At 38.3% G+C, this 19,129-nt stretch overlaps 1 protein-coding gene across 2 annotated transcripts in view; it reads left to right on the top strand.

The window, feature by feature from the left end:
• Positions 1 to 19,129, top strand: part of LOC145668990 (uncharacterized) — a 75,311-nt gene that overhangs the window by 34,868 nt on the left and 21,314 nt on the right. For both annotated transcript variants that reach the window (XM_081737297.1, XM_081737298.1), the window contains exons 2-3: positions 2,395 to 2,460; positions 13,588 to 13,692. In XM_081737297.1, the coding sequence (XP_081593423.1) occupies positions 2,395 to 2,460; positions 13,588 to 13,692 (171 nt within the window). The remainder of the gene's footprint in view (positions 1 to 2,394; positions 2,461 to 13,587; positions 13,693 to 19,129) is intronic.

Consider the following 19,129-nt stretch of genomic DNA (forward strand, 5'->3'; position numbering starts at 1 on the left):
GTTCGTTTTCTGGGCTTGGAGTTTGACCGACGACTTACCTGGGCTGTTCACGTTCGAGACCTGAAGTACCGCTGTCTCCGCTCCATGAACTTACTACGTCTGGTGTCCCATCTTTCGTGGGGTGCTGACCGTGTGGTGATGTTGCGTCTATATCGTAGCCTCATCCGCTCCCAATTGGATTATGGCTGTGTTGCATATGGTTCTGCTCGACCTTCCATCCTACGTCATCTGGATTCTGTTCATCATCTTGGCCTCCGTTTGGCGCTTGGAGCTTTCCGAACTAGCCCTATTCCTAGTCTCTATGTCGAGGCTCATGAACCATCTCTTTCCCACCGTCGGGACAGCCTGCTCCTGCGCTATTATATTCATATCCGTGCCGTACCTGACCATCCTTCGGCCTTTGCCCTTGAGGCTGGTGCTCGCTATGACAGATATCAAGCACGACCTACTGCTACCCGGCCTTTTGGCATTCGTGCTATAGACCTTGGGGCTTCTCTTGGACTCGATGTCCCTGCCATCTATCCATTGGGCCTCCTGCCCATTCCTCCATGGACAGTTCTTCCACCAGTTGTCAGCTTTCATCTCACGCAATTTAAGAAGTCTGTTACCAGCAATCAACAACTTTGTCAGGAGTTCTTCTCTTTTCTGGATGCGTACCGTACCTACGCTGTCTTCTACATGGATGGTTCGAAGCATGAAGATTCTGTTGGTTGTGCCTTCGTCACGGATGATCATAGCGCTGGCTTGAAGCTCCATCCTACTTCCACTGTGTTCACTGCTGAATTGGTTGCTATCCTGGAGACTCTGCATTATATTCGTCGACGCCATCTCCGACATGTTCTCCTGTGCTCTGACTCCAGCAGCGCTTTACATAGTCTCACGGATGTGTCAACTGTGCAAATTAGTTCAGCAAATTCTACTCTCTTGCCATTCCTTACGACTTGCAGGTTGCGATGTCCAATTTTGTTGGGTGCCTGGCCATGCTGGTATTCCAGGGAACGAGCGTGCTGACCGTGTTGCCAAAGAAGCTGCCCTTACAGGACCTGAGTATCCGTCACCGCTTCCCAGCTCTGATCTTCGCCCTGTAATCAACCGTCTTCTCCTTCAGCGCTGGCAGACAAACTGGGATGAGCAACTTCAGAATAAATTGCATGCTGTCAAGCCGCGACTTGGTGTTTGGGCCACGAGTTCTCGTCCTTCAAGACTGGAAGAACGACGATTGGCACGATTACGTATCGGGCACAGCCATCTGACCCATGGCTACCTGTTACGTCGTCAGAACCCGCCTTCCTGCACCGTGTGGTGCATTCCTGACCATCCGCCACCTTCTTGTGGAATGTGTTCCTCTTGCTCCTGAGCGAGCCCGCCTTGGCTTACCAGCTGATCTGTCTACCTTGCTTGGAGACGATGTCCAGATGATCCAGCGAGTTTTCACGTACTTGCAGCTTTTCCACGTCTTGCGTGATTTGTGAGTGCATTTCTCACATGTCTTTTAATTAATTTATTTCTGCTTTTATCTACCGTTTGTGTTTTTTCATGGTGTTTTTATGCTTGTCATAGCATTTCCTTGCTTTTATCTTCTTTACTGCACTGTCATATACATTACTAATTATGGGCTGCCCCACGCGTGTGCACCTATTGCCGAGCTGCCCCGGCAGAGAAGATTAACATGATGTTGTGTACTAACCCGTCCTTGTGTTTGTGTATCGAGTTTGCACATTTCTTGAATGCTATGACATTTTAATTCATAAATGACCGAACACCTTTTACTTACTCCAGACTTTGTTTTTACTTAATTTTGTCTGTGATACAATGCTCTTTTGTTGTTGGGTACTTCATTTTACTGTCAGTGAAGGGTGCAAAAGACCTCGCTGTCGACGCGCCCATATAAACTCTTTCAATCCATTTTTATCCATCTCATATCACCGTCTCCCTTAGCGTCGGAGCGCAATCGTGGAACGTTGAAATTATAATGATCATAATAGAAAGTTATATATAATTGGAAAAGTTCGATATAATTGAGATGTGTCGTACAGTTTTAAATCGCTAGGGGGCCTAAGATACACGTTACAAATTTTATTTATTTTTGTCTTATTTGTATTTATTTATTTATTTATTTACTTATTAAGGGGATAGATAAACGCTTGGTGTCTTTGTTCCTCCGTCTAGTAGTTAAAATTTTTTTCCAGTCTCAGGTGAATATCGAGTTAGTGCTTTGAGAAATTTGTTTTCATCTTTCATTGTGAATTCTTACTCTTGTACTCTTGACAACTGTATTTGGAAAATTCTTAATACATTAATAAGAGTGAAACATGTGGGATTTCAGATATTTTTTTTTCGTTTTATTGAAAATGAGAGAGCATAATGTGTGATGCATATTTTCTATCTTTTCAGGAAGGAGCAGAATTTTTGAAAAAGTTCGACGATAAAGTTGCATCCAAAGGAGAGACTGATAAAGAGGTATGTCTGCTACGTCTTTTTCTTTTCTTTTTTTTACCAAAAACTTTTTTCACTGTACTTTTGTATTCAAAAATAACTTGTACTATCAGTGTTTCTCAACCTTTGTGAAGTTGAGGTCCACCAAATTCTCTAAAATAATTCTTGGAGCCCCCCCCCCCTTCCCCTCCAGAAAATGTAATTGTGTTGCAATGTAACATTTTAGAAATTAATACATGATCAATGAAAAGTGAGACAAACTACAGAAAGTAATAATAAAATTACTTTTGGATCCGCATTTCCGCTTTTAGAAGAGGCTGGAGTAAAGGCATTAAGAATCACTTCGTTAGCACCACTCATTAAATACACAGTTGTTATTGAAAATAAAAGGTATTGCGATACAAGCCAATGTTATATACCACTTGTTCGGTTTTAAATTAGAAGCTTTAATTAAAAAGAAAAAGTCACTAAACTCAAATATGCCTTGCCTACGTCAAAGCAGCTGATTAAAATATTAAATTCTTTATGTAGGCAATTGAAACTGAAGCATAGGAAGCGAATAGGCCTCGCAATGGGATTTGTAATTAATGATATTTTTGTTGCTACTTCCTTTCTGCCAATTGATCGGCTCGGGTGAAGTAAGAGCAGCATAGATAACACGCTGAGGCTTAGGCAAAATGTCAAGAATCCGGAAACTAAAACTTTCATACTAGTTACGACAAGGGACATGTTTTATTAATTTTATTATTATTATTATTATTATTATTATTATTATTATTATTATTATTATTATTATTATTAGCTTTAAGTGCGCGTCCGTTCTCCGGTACGTTACCTTCGGTGTTACTGTCAGTGTTGCCAACACTCGTCGATGATGCGCACTCGAAGTCACGAAGCGAATGGCGTTTCTCAGCGTGGGCTAACAGCGAGTTAATTTTTGCAATTATATTCCGAAATAAAATATCCCCACATGAAATTTTTCGTTGTGGTTACAAAGACAAGCAAACAGAAAGAGAAAAAGAAACTTGTCACCGATTAATACGTGTCAAAATTTCTTTCTCATTTAAAATGAAAAAAAAAAAAAAAAATCTCAAGTTCAGGATATTTATGACAGGTCATTAAGGGCAGAGTTTCTTTTCAGAAGTCTGTGAGGTACGACATTTACAGTTTTGGTTGAGATCGTTGTCAAACATTATATAGTGCTAATGCTCATGGACGTAATTTGAATTGTGTAGACAACATCGTATCTGTCGTTTTTCTCTGAGTTACTCCCGTTTCCTCCCACTTTCTCATTCCACCAATTCTTCCACCATTATCCACTTGCCTTAATCATCCGTCTCCCGTAGTCATAATTGTGGGACGTTAAACTGAAAGATTGTTTGATTTTTTTTTTTTTAATAGAAAACTTGAAATAGGAAAATAAGGAGATGAAGGTCTATGTCAGTGTTTCCCAACCTTTTTCAACTTGCGACACACTACGGGTGTAACTTGAATTCTCGCGGCACACTCATAGATACTATTATTATTATTTGTAAATATAAAATACCATGGTATTTTTTTATCTGTGATTACTGATCATCTTCTCACAGAGATGAAAGCTCGATCACTGGTTTTCCCCTATGCTAATTCATTATGCTTATTTTTTATTCTAATTTTAAAATAGAAAACAATTGGAATGAAATATGGGACTCAGATTTTTAAAAATACGCTTTCTTTTTCGAAAACTGTATCCAACCTTTCATTAAGAACGAAGATCACTAAATAATGAGCGAACAAACAAATGTCTTGTACTTTTAACTTTGCTGTTTTAACCAAAACCGGTGCATATTACTGCAATCACACAGCTTGCGATGCATCGAGAAAAAAAAAAAAAAAACTGCTGTTGAACAAAGTGTTCTGTCATTCACGTGCGAATGAGTGTTCTACGAACGTTCACTTGACGCGTACCGTACAAGTGCTTCCATTTCTCGGTGTTAGTATGACTCTCAATTGAAGCGTAACATAGCAGCTAACTGTGGAAATGTGTACGAGTCGAAATATTGTCTGCTACACAGTAATAGATGTAGAATAATATATTACAATTACAGTAATCTTTTCCATGGTAGAAATTCATAGTAATGTGAAATATAAAAATATACATTTTTTTCCTATGTCTTGCAATTTGGTTGCTATAGAATTAATAATTTTGTTTCGATTTCCTCGCGGCACACCAGCGGTCCATTCGCGGCACACCGGTTGGGATAGATATGCTAACAGATTTCTTACTTGAAGGTTAGTTATGACAACAATGCTCTCACGAACATAGCTTTCTTTGACGTTTTCTTGTCAAGTCAAAGAATGTTGTACAAGACCTTTTCGAACACAGAATTTGTGTCAAGATATATATATACGGTTAACAAACAAGAAGATCCTTTTCCATCCCATTAATCCAACACAAACATGAAAAAAATATTAAATATATTCATCATGTTTTAACGGCAGTAGCCCAGTAACAATCTGGTGCTGCCGAATAATTTTCAAGAGACGTAATGTTTATTTTCACATCATTACTTACTAATCGGCAAAGAGTAACGTTAGCTTATAACGAAGTACATGGATATACCACACAACCCGAGGCCTACTAGCAAAGATGATGCGGCCCACCTGTTGAGAAACGCTGATACAGATGATTTTATCTTCACCTTTATAATTGAAATAAATAGTTAAATAAGCGTAATATGTAGTTAAGACTTGGAAGGTAATGGGAATGTTGAGTTGATTTTGAGTTTGTCTTTTTCAGCAGCGAAGCTATATGAGACAGGACCTACTGATTAACGTGGAATCCGAATCACATGATCTCCCGTCGGGAATGGAACCCGGGTCTTCCACGCCAAAAGCGCTTACACTAACTGCTTAGAAATGTTTTCCTACTGTTGGTTAACGTAAAATAAACATGTGTTAGTTATATTGGGCCTTATGCAGAGTCGTTCTGACTCGTGATTAGTGTCATACTAAAGAGTTCGACTAACATATGTTTCCTGCAGTAGTCAGGCCTTTATTATGACGCTAATCATGTCAAAAAGACTCTGCATAAGGCCCATTATCACTTACGTTAGTGATGTTGCTTTCAATGTAGTTACTAGCGTTGCTTGATAAACAGATGCATTTATGGAGCTCGTTTTCGTCTGAAAGAGAGTTCCTCGTGGATTAGTGGTTATGATTCTTCTAGTTCTAAATCCAACGTTGAATCAGTTCCCTGTTCAGTTTGAACCCCACACAATAGAAAGCGATATTAAGCTCGAATCAAAGATGGGTTTGAAACAGTAAGCGTATGCAAAATTTAGAAGTGTTTGATGTTAGATTTGGTACTCTGTGACCCATATGTTACCCAATCAATCACTTCTTCCTAAGGTGTTCGATGAAATTACACTGTAGAAGCAATTTGTAAAAGATACTGGATGTTCCGTTGCCTTGATGGGTACAACTTCCTTTTGTTCATATGCTCTTCATACTATATTCGTGGGTTTATCTATAATTAACGATAAATCAAAATATAACGAAAGTAATAATTAACAGAAGTACTCGGCTTCGCACGATAGGATAAAGTTTATAGAGAACATCTAAATATAAAGAACTGAGTAGAATAAATAACAGAGCGACGTTGCCCCTGTTAATTCCTGGGCCAGCTGAAATGTACGGTCTTAATTAAATTTGGATTTAAGTGTCATTGAGACTATCAGCAATTCGCTTAGCGATCCAGAAAAGTGTGGATTCAAATTAATATCGGTTGTTTTTGATTACACAACTTTATAAAAATAATCTTTGTCTCGTTGCCGAGCATATTTAAGTGATGTTGAGTTATTTTGGTAGTGCTGATTTAAAAGTATTACTATTACCGAATTGGCTCTGATTTCTGAAATAACCAATTTCTGCTAAATTTGAACCCAATACTATACGATGTACTCAAGCTAAAATACTTTGCCTAATATTAAACGCGTTTTTAAAACTGGAACATGAAACTTGGTACGTAAGTGGCATGTTGCGCTGAAAAAGAGATTTGTAATAAGTTTGTCTAGAATCGATCAGAGCGTGTCAAAATAATAACTGCAAATGTAAATATTGCGTTTACAATATTGAGGTGGAGAATAGGATGCGTCGGCGCCTTGCCACAATGGACAGTGCTATCACATTCTTCTTTACGCATCAGAGTTCATAGGTGGTATACAGACTGTTTTCTGTCATTAAGATGGTACTGACTTTCTTAGGTCTTCAAGCTCGATAGTGGGAAGTGCAATTTCAAGTTAAATCAAGTAATTTGAAGGTTTTTGGGTAACTGAGTTTGCCTGCGCATGCCCTTGCGTCTCTCGCGGAGCTGCTGGTCATTATTGGTGACATGTAACATGTCTCAAAGAGACAGTAAGTACTAAGTGTGGGGAATGACTCAGTGGTGTTGAGCACGTTTGTAGCAGCTACAAATATGAGTTCATCACGGCGAGGCTGAGTAAACGATCATAATGCACTGTTACATTTTTGGCGAGTATGCTTTTCTGAAACAGGAAAAACATCACCGAATTAAAAAAAAAAAAAAAAAAAAAAAAAAGAGTCTTGTGTATTTCGGTGTCCAGCTGAGTGATTAAGATATAAGAGAGACATGTGTAGAGTGTCTACAACAATGGAAAAGTGGAGCAAGAAAGTTATTAAATTTCGATGTGCCTGTGATGCGGAGGGAACCGCAAAACCATCATAACGGTCCTTATATTTGTGTTGTCAATACTAACAGTTGAAATCAGCACAGCTACCTGTGCCGTATAGCGAAGATGTTCGTGCATTGGCGTTTACTCCTCTTTGTGCACTTCCTTGTAAGATAATGATGTGAATGAAGACTCAAGAGTGTACCAGCGAAAGTGAATATAAAGGAAACTATTCAACATCTCACTGGTTCTTCGAGGAAGAATCTAGTGATCTTATACAAGAATTTGACCGAACTTTTAGTATCAGTGTTAAAGAAAAGAACTGCTTAAAGCCAGGGACGAAAATAATTTTGTGTCGCACCAAAGAGCAGGAATTGCGTCCATTTTTCAGTCAAAACTACGACCTTGTACTTTGCAGTGACATTGAGAGATTACTTCTGTTTCAGGGTGTCTACTGGTCATGAAAGTCATGAAAAAGTCATATATTTTGCTTAGTGGTCATGAAAGCCATGAAAAAGTCCTTTATTTACCCAACTGGTCATGAAAATCTGAAATCTCAGAGTATATTTTTATACTTCATACTTTTATACCTCATACTGCATGTACTGAAACAGTTGTATCAGGTCAGTAATTGTGAGAATTTCCCCCACCAGTTAGTGCTGGCTAACTGGTACTTTACTGTCTTCCTAGCTGCTCCCCATTTCATCTTCTAGTCTCTGTAATATACTAACAACTTTTTACTGTCCAACTTTCTGATCTGCTATTTTACTTCTAAGAAATGTAAATTGTGTATTTTTGGGCCTTTAGACTTATGCAAATAATATTTGGTCTAGGAATTAATTCGTGCGGGTGGACAAGAGATGGCGCAACGAACGGAGCGTCCCACAGTTCCGTGTATCCACACATGTGTTGCAAACCCCTGTCATCGCGTATCGTTCGTAGTATAGGGCAGTGGATTAAAGCGTCAACAACACCAGTTTGTAGTTAAGTGAACATGGCGCAATTTGTGCCTGATAAAGTGTTTTTGCGGGGTGTCCTGCTGCATTACTTTAACATGCAGAAAAGTGCGACTGAAAGTCATCGTATTTTGGTGGAAGTGTATGGTGACCATGCTCTAGCTGAGCGAACGTGTCAGAAGTGGTTTGCACGGTTTAGAAGTGGTGATTTCGGCTTGGCAGACCAAGAGCGAGCTGGACAGCCAAAAAAAATTCAAGACGAAGAATTGACAGCATTGCTCGAGCAGGATTCGTGTCAAACGCAGGAACAACTTGCAGCAGCATTAGGCGTTGATCAAACAACAGTCTCCAAACGCTTGAAAGCCATGGGAATGATTCAAAAGATGTCACATTGGGTTCCACATGAATTGAAAGACAGAGACGTTGAAAGACGAAAAACCATTTGCGAATTGCTGCTTCAACGACAGAGCAGAAAGGGGTTTCTGCATCGAATTATTACGGGTGATGAGAAGTGGATCCATTACGAGAACCCTAAACGAAAAAAGGCCTGGGTGAAACCAGGTGAACCAGGTCCATCACAACCAAAACGAGATATTCACTGTGCAAAGGTTATGCTGTGCATATGGTGGGATATGAAAGATGTGGTGTACTATGAGCTGCTGCAACCGGGTGAAACTATGAATGGAGAACGTTATCGACGACAATTAATGCGTTTGAAGCAAGCTCTGGCCAGAACACGACCAGAATGGGAGAACAGACATGATAAACTTATTGTTCAACATGATAACGCTCGCCCACATGTCGCAAAACCGGTCAAAACCTATTTAGAAAATGTCGGATGGGAAGTTTTACCCCACCCGCCGTATTCACTAGACGTTGCTCCTTCGGACTACTACTTGTTCGATTGCATGAACAACGATTTGATTGGACAGCGGTTTACTTCTTCAGAAGATATCGAAACATGGGTCTCTGACTGGATCGCTTCCAAGGATGAGGACTTCTTTCGCCACGGAATCCGTACATTGCCTGACAGATGGGCGAAAGTGGTGGCTAGCGATGGACAATATTTTTCTTAAAGTATTTATGTATTTTGTGTTTGTACTACAGCTTCAATGTGTGCGTACCAACCGCACGAATTAATTCCTAGACCAAATATTATTCATTTGAGTTTGCAGATTTTAAATTTGATGATCTATTTTTTTAAAACGAATTTCTTTTATAATTTGTTTTGTCTTTGGGCAGTTCTCTGAGTGCTTAATTTCAGACAAATTTCTGCTAGATGGATACTTCAGAACTTGATGGAATTGATGTTCAAATTAACTCATTGAAAAAGAAGTTGAACTTGTGTGATATTCAGTCAAGATGTCCATTTTTGTGTTCACTTTTTTTTTTAAGTTTTGATTTGATACTAGTATGCAGACTGTGAGAAAAAAATATTTGTAAAAGTACCCTTGAAAAAAAAAAAAAGAAAGAAGGCATCAGACCCCATCCAGAATGAAGGTTCCATTATGAACAAATTCAGTAGGTCTTATCAGTATGTTTATGTACGCTAATTTCAAATATGACACGATGGAAAAGAATTGTATATTGACGTAATCAGTCTTTTCTTGTAAACGAAAATTATAAATGTAGAATTCAGAGTACATAAAATGCAGATAAAAAATCTAGCTGAATGTAACGGGACTGTTCACAAGATTTTTTTAAATCTATAGAACCTGGTAAGCCTTAAATCCATACTTGAACCGCAATTAAAAATTTGTTTCCTGCCTTTTAAATTGCTCTTGCATTTTAAAATTAGTTGTCAGCTAATCGACATTATGTACATTAGACAAATAAGAACGTAATGTGATCTTCATCTTAACCGATGCGCCACTGATGGTAGGGGTTTATTATTACTAATGGTAAATTTTTATCGCCATGGTCATGGAAATTTGAACAAAAAGGTCATGAAAAGTCATGAAAAAGTCATGAATTTACTTTCTGGTATTCCAGTAGACACCCTGTGTTTGGAACTGCCGGTACATCGACCAGAAGATTGACAACTTTTCATTGATAGCTCCTGTAAAGGTTGAAATATATTTTATTGGATAATGAGAATCGCTGTGCTTCTATCCCAATTGCTCATTCGCCAAGACAAAGAAGAATACGACACTATCAAAAAGCTCTTGCAATAGTGCATTTGTGTTGAACTGACTATGTTGAACGTTTTGCTGAGTGAACGAAGTGGACATATCGAGTATCTTTGTTTCCTGTGCTTGGGATAGTCGAGCAAAACAAGGTCATTGGAGAAATGTGGCATGGCCTGCAAGAATGGACATGACTATAGGTGCAATGAACATTATTCACGAGCCTCTATCCCGCGTAGTGTAGTCTCTAACACTCTCGTCTTTGGTGCGAGCGGTCCCGGGTTCGGTTCCCGGTGGGTATAATAATCGGTCGAAAAAGTGTAAAAAGCTTTTTCAGGTCAACCATCCTGAGTGAAGTGTTTTTAACGTATTTTAAATAAACTCATTCCCTTAGTCTACGGTCTCTTCTAGGCTATGTTCTTTTTGGTAAAATTACTTTGAAATATTCCAAGTCAACAATGTGGATTTATATACCAGACAAACAAACAAATGTCGATTTTTATATGATATAATAAGTTTCGGCAATTTATTATTTCCATTATCACACAGTTAACTGCTCAACAATGTGTCTGGAGAAGGAAATATTTTCTCGAAACTAACACAAGGTATTATTAATATATAGTTATTGGTTTGGTTATATTTTGTGATTATTCTTAATACTATGCCAATTTTGTTTCCAAGTTAAAATTCAAGATAAATCCTCCAATATTGCCAAACTTCTTGACACAAATAAATTTTAAAAAAATCAAATTTATTGCAACTTCGTTATTTCGTCTGACACAGTGATCATTAGGGCTCGGAAGTTGAAGAGCTAAAAATTGCCTAAAAAGACCTAAAATTATCTTAAAAAGGACGTAAAAAATAAGACCCAATTTAATTAGAATTACATATTTAATGAATATATTGGCCAAGAATGCTTCAGGTGGGTTAACGGTCTGTCCTTCTTCCCCAAACTGAAGTACAAACTAAAATAAGAAAACTCACTTTCACTCACCCCCCCCTCCCCCATTGCTGGAGGACATTGTTACACTTCCTTATCTGACTTGTGAGTGTTCCAGATCTGGTCTTATCAGTCCCAGTCGTTTGAAGAATGTCTTATCTTTTGAATTTTCTTTACTAAAAAAAGATGTTTGAGGTGGTGATGATTCGAGTTAATGGTCAGTAAATTTATTGTCGAAAGATGAAGTGCAAAAAAAAGACGTTTAAGACCTGTGAAAAGCTTTAACCCTTTGGGGATCTTATCGTACATTTTGTACGATACGCATTTTTTCATGGTACATTGCGTTATTTCTTTTCTATTTGAGCTTTTTCGTCCGTTTTTTTTTTTTTTTTTTTTTTTTTTTTTTTTTTCAAGTCCAGATACATTGTAGAAGACATTACGTATGGTATCAGACCGTCCTGCGTTTCAGACATAGGAGGTGATGACGTCATAATTTTGAAATAGAAATTTTCCCTTATGAAGCCTATGTTCATTGTTTTTTTGGCGGGCTTATTTTTTCACGTAGAAGATTGAAATTTTGCACAAACATTCAGTCCACCGAGTAGTATTTACCAGATTTTTTTGTTCCGATGTCAGTGCTAAAACAGGGGGGGAACCAGAGGGGCAAAGGGGTGAAAAAGGGATATTTTTACCCCCAAAATCCGGTTTCTTGTCATTTTCCCGCCTTACATACATGATGAGGACACGTGAGTCATACCGTCTGAAAGGCAGTTCCATTCTGAAGAGAATGACGGTCGAATCAATATCCTAGGGTAATTAAGGACGTCTCAGGGATTTTTTGAAAAATATACTTCTATATAGGGAAAAATGGGAAATGGTGGGTATATATATATTTTTGGTGGGCTTACTTTTGCACCTAGAAGATTGAAATTGTGCACAAACATTCAGCCCACCTAGTAGTATTTCTCAGATTTTTTCAGATCTGCATTAAAACGGGGGGGGGGGGTCCAGAAGGGGAAAAATTGAAAGAAAAGGATTTTTAGACAAAAAAAAATATCATTTTTCATGATTTTCCCGCCTCACATACATGATGGAGTCACGTGAGTCATACCGTCTGAAAGGCAGTTCCATTCTGAAGAGAATGATGGTCGAATTATTATTCTAGGATAATTAGGGACGTCTCAGTGAATTTTTTTCAAAATATACTTCTGTATAGGGTAACATGGGGAATTTTCTGAATTTTTTTTTTTTTTTGGCGGGCTTATTTTTGCACCTAGAAGATTGAAATTGTGCACAAGCATTCAGTCCACCGAGTAGCATTTAACAGATTTTTTTCAGATTTCTGCGTTAAAACAGGGGGGTCCAGAGGGGCTAAAAGTTGAAAAAAGGGAAATTTAGACAAAAAATCCCTTTTTTCTAAAATTTCCCGCCTTAGATACATGATGGAGACATGTGAATGGTACCGCCTGAAAGGCAGTTCTATTCAGAAGAGAATATGGGCGACACATGTCCCTAGGGTAATTTGGGGCATTGTGGGAATTTTTGATAAAATTTCTCCCGCCCTTACTATTCAAGATAGAAACTTGAAATTTGGCACACACATTCAGTATACCAAGTACTATTTATCAGATTTTTTTTAGATGGTTACGTTCACACAGGGGGGGGGGTCCAGGGGGGCCAAAGTTCGAGGAAAAACTTTTTCCCTCCGAAATTTTCACTTTGACATTTTTTTCCCGCTTCTGGTATATGGTATGAGCATGCAAGTGGTACCATTTGAAAGCCATCTCTATTCTGAAGAGAATGAGATATGAACCATGATCCTAGGATAAATAGTGACGATGCAGTAGCTGCTTGACTGAAAGTCTAAAAAATAGCCCAAAAAGCCAGAATCCGGAAAGGGTTAAAAAATACCAATAAACAAAATTACGCCGAAAAAGGTAAAAAGGACAAATAAAATCCACCATTTTCTGGCCTACAATGACCCAAAATGAACATAAGCCTCATCTTCGGGCACTCGTAAAAAAGAAGATTGTTCCTCAACTTCCGGGCCCTAGTTATCATCTTCGAAACTTCAGTAATGTTTAACAACATTATGTACCCTGTAGTAGTAATCATAAAGCTATAGATCTTGAGTGATAATTAACTTGGGTGTTTACATTGAACGATAATAAGCAGTATAATAACCTTCCGATATTTCATAGATTGGGAGGATTTCTCGATATTGACTCACCATCGTAAGAAACTACTTAAATTGAGGAACAATGGAAGTCATGTACTACCTAACGAACTCAGTCATTGCATGGGGTGTACGCCAGGGAGATTTTTTTTTTTTTTTTTTAATTATGAAATTCAGCTTAAACTTAGTTTAAAAATACAGTATTTTCACAAATGAGGCCAACACTTGTGCGGCTTGTGTGATATTTTTATTTACTTATTGAGGATTTGATTTATTCTTTCAGTCCGAGGAAGAAAAACCTGTAGAGGAAAAGAGGAATCGCAGATCGTCAGCGAAGCGAGTATCAACTATAGCAAGGACAGCCCAAGAAGGAGAAGCGTTGTTAAAGGTCAGTTCTTAGATCTACTTACTGTGGAGAAAATGACATTGTATTTGACCATTTACTGCTGATCAGTAAATTTTACGATGTTTTTTCATTTATTTGTTTAAAACAAGAGAACACAGCCCTCCCTGCCGGTCTAGTGTCTAGCGCGTATACCTTATGTAACACATTGTGCCGCGTTCGATTCCCGGTGAGAGCAACGAACACAGTAGTAATTTAGATCCCACTTTTAACCTCTTTCAAATCCTTGTATCAACGGTGATACCATGTGGCCATTTAACTGCTATTTAATTGTACTTAATTCAGTTGTATTTTTCTGTCCCTCAGTTTACTCAAAATATTTCGTGATACCATTTACATAGAAAAACTACTTCTCTTTTCAAATCATACTAGGTGAAACATTTGTTGTGCTTGCTTTCCGAAAACTTCATATTCGAACCTGCTAATCTTACTTCCGGTTTGGTTATTGTTGCCCATCCTGCGCCTGTCTATCACTTAAGTTGTATTTGTGGTTTTCTTGTATTCCAACTATTTTCTATTTAAAAGTTTGTTTTAATAGTCGTTGCTGTAGTTTAAGTAAGTACTGGAAACAAAATATGTCTGTTCAAATTCAAAGTCTATTCAAAAGAAATTCAAAGCAATCTTTAAAAAAATATTTTCCGCTACTAGGTTCTAATTACGTACATTTATCCTATTTACCTCCATCACGAACCCCAGGTTGAGAAACCACAGCCTAGAATATTTAGTATTTCGATGTTCCTAAATGTAGGGCCCCCAGGATCCCAATAACACTGCCAAAATAAGAATGAAACTTTTTGGAGAACTATTGTCTTCATATCTTTCAAATTTACGGATTCGTGACCCATATGCATTGATATTATTTCAATATAGGGTCCCGAGTTCGATTTCCGATGAAAGAACCTTGAAATTTCAACGCATTACGGTGTTCGGGTTCCACCTTAATCTGTAGGTACACCTTGTCTCAAAAAGGTTGAGCGCATTCTTTATTGGTATTTTGAGGCAAAAATTTTCTAAGTCCAGCTTCGGGTATCTTCGGGAAAAAGTAAGCCAGGTTCGAACCTCCAAGCCAGCCTTTGCAATCGGGAAAAAGTTTGCAGATGTGTTTTTCTTCTTTTAAATATAATAAGACTTGTTACCAAGTGTTTAAAAAAGCAACATTGATTGAAATACTTAATGATACAATATTTCGAAACCTTTTTTTTTAATGTTAGCACATGCTTGTTTGTCATTTAGCTCTCCATACGTAATGGAACATTTAAATACGTTAAGGAATCTTTCCATATGTAAAAGAATGCTCAAAGTTAAGAAATAGAACATAATTATCGCCTGAGTACTAAAATAAAAGTCAAAGTAGAACAGAAACAGCGTTTGTAATGGATATGAATGTCATAATTATCTTGAGATCCGTTATACCTCGCTAGAAGGTTGTGTTAGCTCATTGGTAAGCTGTCGGATTTCAAATCATAGGGTTGAGGGTTCGAATCCCGTGTAGGCTAATCCTTTTTTTTTAAATTATATTTTCCGCAATGCATGAAAAATTATATAAAATAATTACATTAGAATACATAAGTTGTGTATATATAACATAATCATTGCAGAACATAGTAATTATTATGTTTAAAATATAACATCTGAGATAATTTTCACAGTAGGTCGGTATTATATATGAGGATGTAAATACAAGTTAGGAAAATCATTTAATAGCAATAAATAAGTTATGTAGTGTATTTATTTGCATCTATTTGTCATACAGATGTAACTTCTCAATATTCTCATTACAGCATGTCATTTACATTCGTGAAATACAATATATTCCTACGGATATAGAAAGTGTATAAACAGAGTATCCAAAGTCGTATCCTGCTTCAAGATACATAACTTTTCCCGATCCCCTTAACGTCACGGGAAGAAACACAAATTCTCTTTAGAACGGAATGTCGTTACTTAGAGTCTCATTCGAATACGTTGAATATGCTTTTGTATATTCATCTCTCTCTCTCTCTCTCTCTCTCTCTCTCTTTCGCTTTGTTTATGTGTGTGTGTATGTGTGTTGCGGAATATCCCAAGTTGAATACAACATTTGCCAAGTATATGAGGATCATTGTCATCGAATACCAGAAATTGAAAATCGTGTTTCTTCAGATTGGGTTTGCGTGTTCATGTTAGCTCACTGGTAGAGTACGGACTTGCCAATAAAGAGGTCTTGAGTTCAAAGCCTACAGCTAATTATCATTCTTTTGTTGGTAGGATTGCACAGAAATCGGATACAAGGAGTGGTTTACTTCTAGAAATATTTTCAGAAGCGTTTAGGTAGCCCTGAAAAGGGCTGTTTTCGGGAGTTAAGGCTGGGACATTAATATTGTGTCCAAGACCCTTCTGAATTTATTACACGCTCCATTCTTCTGGGCATGGAATCTATTACATGGGTGACAAATCTATCTCCTTCCCCTACCTCCAGCCATGCTTCGGAAACAAGATGCCACAGGTCATCCTGAGTTCTTGGTGGATCTGCCTCAGGCCAACTTTCCCTTAGAGTACGCTTCACTTCTGCCCACATACTTTCCATGAGATTGAGGTCTGCTCCACGAGCGGCCAGTCGATTAAATCAATCTCAGGATGCCCTGCGAACCATTCCTGAATCACACGGGAAGTATGTATTGGCGACTGGTATTGCTGGAACTGAATTACACCATCAGGCTGAAATACTCGTACAGATAGCACCATGATATTACTGATAATGTCTAAGTACTGAGCATTGTCCAGATGTCCTTCAATTCTATGAAGCTGTCCTGCTCCGCGACTGGAAATCCAACCCCAACATAAAATAGATACATGGCCACTGCGATTGCAAGCAGCCACATATCCATGGTCATATCGGGTGCCTCTCGGACGATACACAAAACGGCGTCCCTCCTTTGATGTTGTGAATATGGATTCATCTGAGAAAACTACGTTTTCCCAATTGAGACCCACATTCGCCTGTGCAAACGCGAGACGGTAAATTTTGTGGTCGCCTGAGAGTTTTTCCTTCACGGCAGCAACACGGCCACGTAACCCAGCATGACGAAGCCTTCGCAGAGCTGTATGCTTACTACCAGGAAAGAGAGAAACTTCCCTTAGCTGTCTAGACGTCCTTAGTGGGTCTAACCGGGCTTCGTTTACTAATCTCGCATCTTGGGCTTCGGTTGACACATGCGGACGACCAGGAGATCGTAAATTATCAGTCTGACCTGTAGCACCATATTTCCGAATCCATCGCCTTCCTGTAGAGGCCGGGACACCTACTCGCCTGCTAGCTGCAGTTGCAGAATAACCTTCCAACTCCCATAAAGTAATTACTGCTGTACGTCTATCCATAGTTACCAATGTTCTGAGCTGTGAGAAGGAAGCAATAGGTAAAAGCTAGTACCTGACGTGTGATTGGTTACTTGCACGACACGCTTATTGTGGGGAACAGCGTTGCCAGATCTAGCATAATGATGCTAGATCTAGCATAATTTGCATGTCTCTAGCATCTAGCATCTTGCTTTTAGCATCCTGCCCAAATCTAGCACAATTTCAGCAAGTTTATCAAAAAGCCGTAAAACCTGGAGATGAGAAAGAAGTTGGTCGTGGGAAGAAAAAGAACGGCAGAAATGTATCCTCTTCCATTGATTCATACAGTCGGTAAACCATACAGGCAGTCTTATTTTTGGAAGTAAGTTCGAAACGTCTTTGGGCTTTTTTGTGGCTCCACCCAGGGTTTTCTAATCCTTTAACTCCGACGCATGGGCGGAGCTATGGGGGCCATTCTCCCCCCAACTTTTTGACAACTTCACCATCTTTATTTCTGACTTCATGATCATATTTATTCCTGAAATGACAGCTCCGAGACCGACCAAAAATCTTCCCCCCCGCCCCCAGGAGACGATTCCCAACTCCGCTTATGCTGTGAAGTAATTTTCTTTCAAAATATGTAAACAAAAACTTTGCATTCATTTATACGACATATACGCCATTGAATCTGGCAACGACTGCATTAATTTAGTTGAGTTAAAATTTTGGTGCGTGAAGTATTGAGTTCTATCCATGCATTCTTGCTCTCTGTGTATTTTAAGTTACGTTATCGTATCTCAACTTCGTTTTTTTAAACTCCTGAATTAGTAATTATGAGGATCTAGCATAATTTGACCGAATCTAGCATAAGTTCGATCAGGTTTTGGAATAATTCCGAGCTGTGAGTCTGGCAACGCTGGTGGGGAACGACTTGGTCAACGACTCGCGAAAGAAATCTGAAAATGGTGCGCCGTAATAATAATATTAAAAACAGTTTTTATAAAGGAATATTAATACATACGAAAAGCTGTTTAAAGAATGAATTGTTATACTGACTTTACACGTATAAAAACATATACCATATACCAAACAGATTGAGCGATATGATGATAGCTGTTTTGAGACAAACACTTTCGAAGTCCAACTTCGGGTATCTTCGGAAAACAGTAAACTAAAGCTGCTGGTTCGAACCTCCAAAGCCAACCTTAGTAATCGGGAAACGATGTACAGATATGTTTTTCCTTCTGTTAAATATAATAAGACATGTTCAAATGGTATTAAGTGTAGAAAAAAGTAACATTGAAATACTTAATGATACAATATTTCGAGACTATGTATTCACACTCTCGTTTCGTCATTGTGATTTCCATACGGAAAAGAGCATTTACGTATGAGCTCAGTTATATTTCAGAAGCAGCTTCCGAAAAGCGGTCATATTAGCTCAGTGGTACACCACCGAGCGCTTAAATCGTGAGTTCGATACCCGTTCAGGTGAAATTCTTTTATGATATTTTACTTTCCTCAATGCATGAAAATTATGTAAAATAGTTACATTACAATTCATCAGTTGTATATATCAGTTGAATATATATATTCATATCATCAGTTGTATATATCAGTTGAATATATATATTCATATCATTTCACGACATAAGTAATTCTTATCTTTAAAATATAACATCTGAGGTATTGACAGAACGTCGGTGTATTATGTGTGAATATTGAATACAAATTTAAAAAATCGTGTAATAGCAATAAATAAGTTATGTAATGTATTTATTTGCAGCTACTTTCATCGCAGATAACTTCTCAATATTCGCATTACAGCATTTAGGTAGAGCATATCGAAAATCGGATCGTGGTCCAAGACAAAAAACTAGCTAGCCCCAAACTGTCACGCAAGAAATTCGCGAATCGCAAAAGTAAAGTGAAGAGATTGAGAGCGGCAATTCCTTAATCGCTCTCTCTCAACTCTCTCTTATCTGCATTTATACACATAAAAGTGTATGTATGTATGTTCCAACATAACTCATGCATGCCTAGAGCAGGGTTTCTCAACCTGGGAGTCGCGGCCCCTAGGGGATCGCGAAGATAGGCGGAAGAGATA

This window comes from Thermobia domestica, chromosome 13, assembly GCF_964235325.1.
Source record: "Thermobia domestica chromosome 13, izTheDome1.hap1.1, whole genome shotgun sequence".
Taxonomy (NCBI): domain Eukaryota; kingdom Metazoa; phylum Arthropoda; class Insecta; order Zygentoma; family Lepismatidae; genus Thermobia; species Thermobia domestica.